At 49.0% G+C, this 871-nt stretch overlaps 1 protein-coding gene across 1 annotated transcript in view; it reads left to right on the plus strand.

Moving 5' to 3' along the window:
* The window catches only part of LOC119593062 (probable aldehyde oxidase 2), a gene marked incomplete at both ends in the record, with an annotated part of 7,381 nt that overhangs the window by 2,889 nt on the left and 3,621 nt on the right, over positions 1-871 (plus strand). Inside the window, 2 exon segments of the mRNA XM_037941966.1 lie at positions 44-262; positions 525-668. Coding sequence (XP_037797894.1) covers positions 44-262; positions 525-668 — 363 coding nt within the window.

Consider the following 871-nt stretch of genomic DNA (forward strand, 5'->3'; position numbering starts at 1 on the left):
ACTAAGTCAGTCAGTCAAGTCCTTGCTCGTTCCCATGCCACAGGCGGGCTGTTGGGCCGGAAACCTGATGCTGAAGCACGCCCACATCAGCTTCCAGTCCGACATTTTCCTGACCCTGCTGATGGCTGGCGCCGAACTGACCCTTGGCCACGCTCACGACGGCTCCACCTCGCACATGGACCTCGAGCAGTTCCTCCAGACGGACATGTCCCGGAGCATCATCCTCTCCGTCAGCCTCCCGCCCGCCAGCGCCAACACCAAGGTACGAAGGACGTCGCGCGTGGGCGGAGAGCGAGATCCGCCGCAGCCAAGCGGTCGCTCTTGCGGGCTTCTTGATATTCATGTTGAATTTATAGTCGAGCAATCATTACATTGAATAGGGTATACTGTATTTGTGGTATTAGCCTTCGAATGCTCTTTGCATTCCATAAACGATTATTAGCCTTCAAATGATTTTGCACTAATCAAGCTATATTGAAGATGCATTATTAGCCTCTAAAGTCCTCTCCACGCGCCTCCCTCAGGTTCGCACGTTCAAGATCACTCCGCGAGCAGTCAACGCCCACGCCTACGTGAACGCCTGCTTCAAGATGGAGGTGGACCCCGACGACGGGTTCAAGGTCCTGAAGAAACCCACAATTCTGTACGGCGGAATCAACCCTCAGTTCGTAAGTTTATGGACTCTTTTTACATACATAAATGACTTACCAACTCCAAAGGCAATATTATCATATGCCGCGTATCTTTTGATTCATTTTTAAGAGTTCATGTTTCATTCCATGATTTCGGATGAAACCTCTTAGATAGTTATTCTGTCTCATAAAGAAGAGTAAACATCACTCCTCTGGGATAAAAAAGAAAAAAAAAAAGC

This window comes from Penaeus monodon, chromosome 31 (assembly GCF_015228065.2).
Source record: "Penaeus monodon isolate SGIC_2016 chromosome 31, NSTDA_Pmon_1, whole genome shotgun sequence".
Classification (NCBI taxonomy): Eukaryota; Metazoa; Arthropoda; class Malacostraca; order Decapoda; family Penaeidae; genus Penaeus; species Penaeus monodon.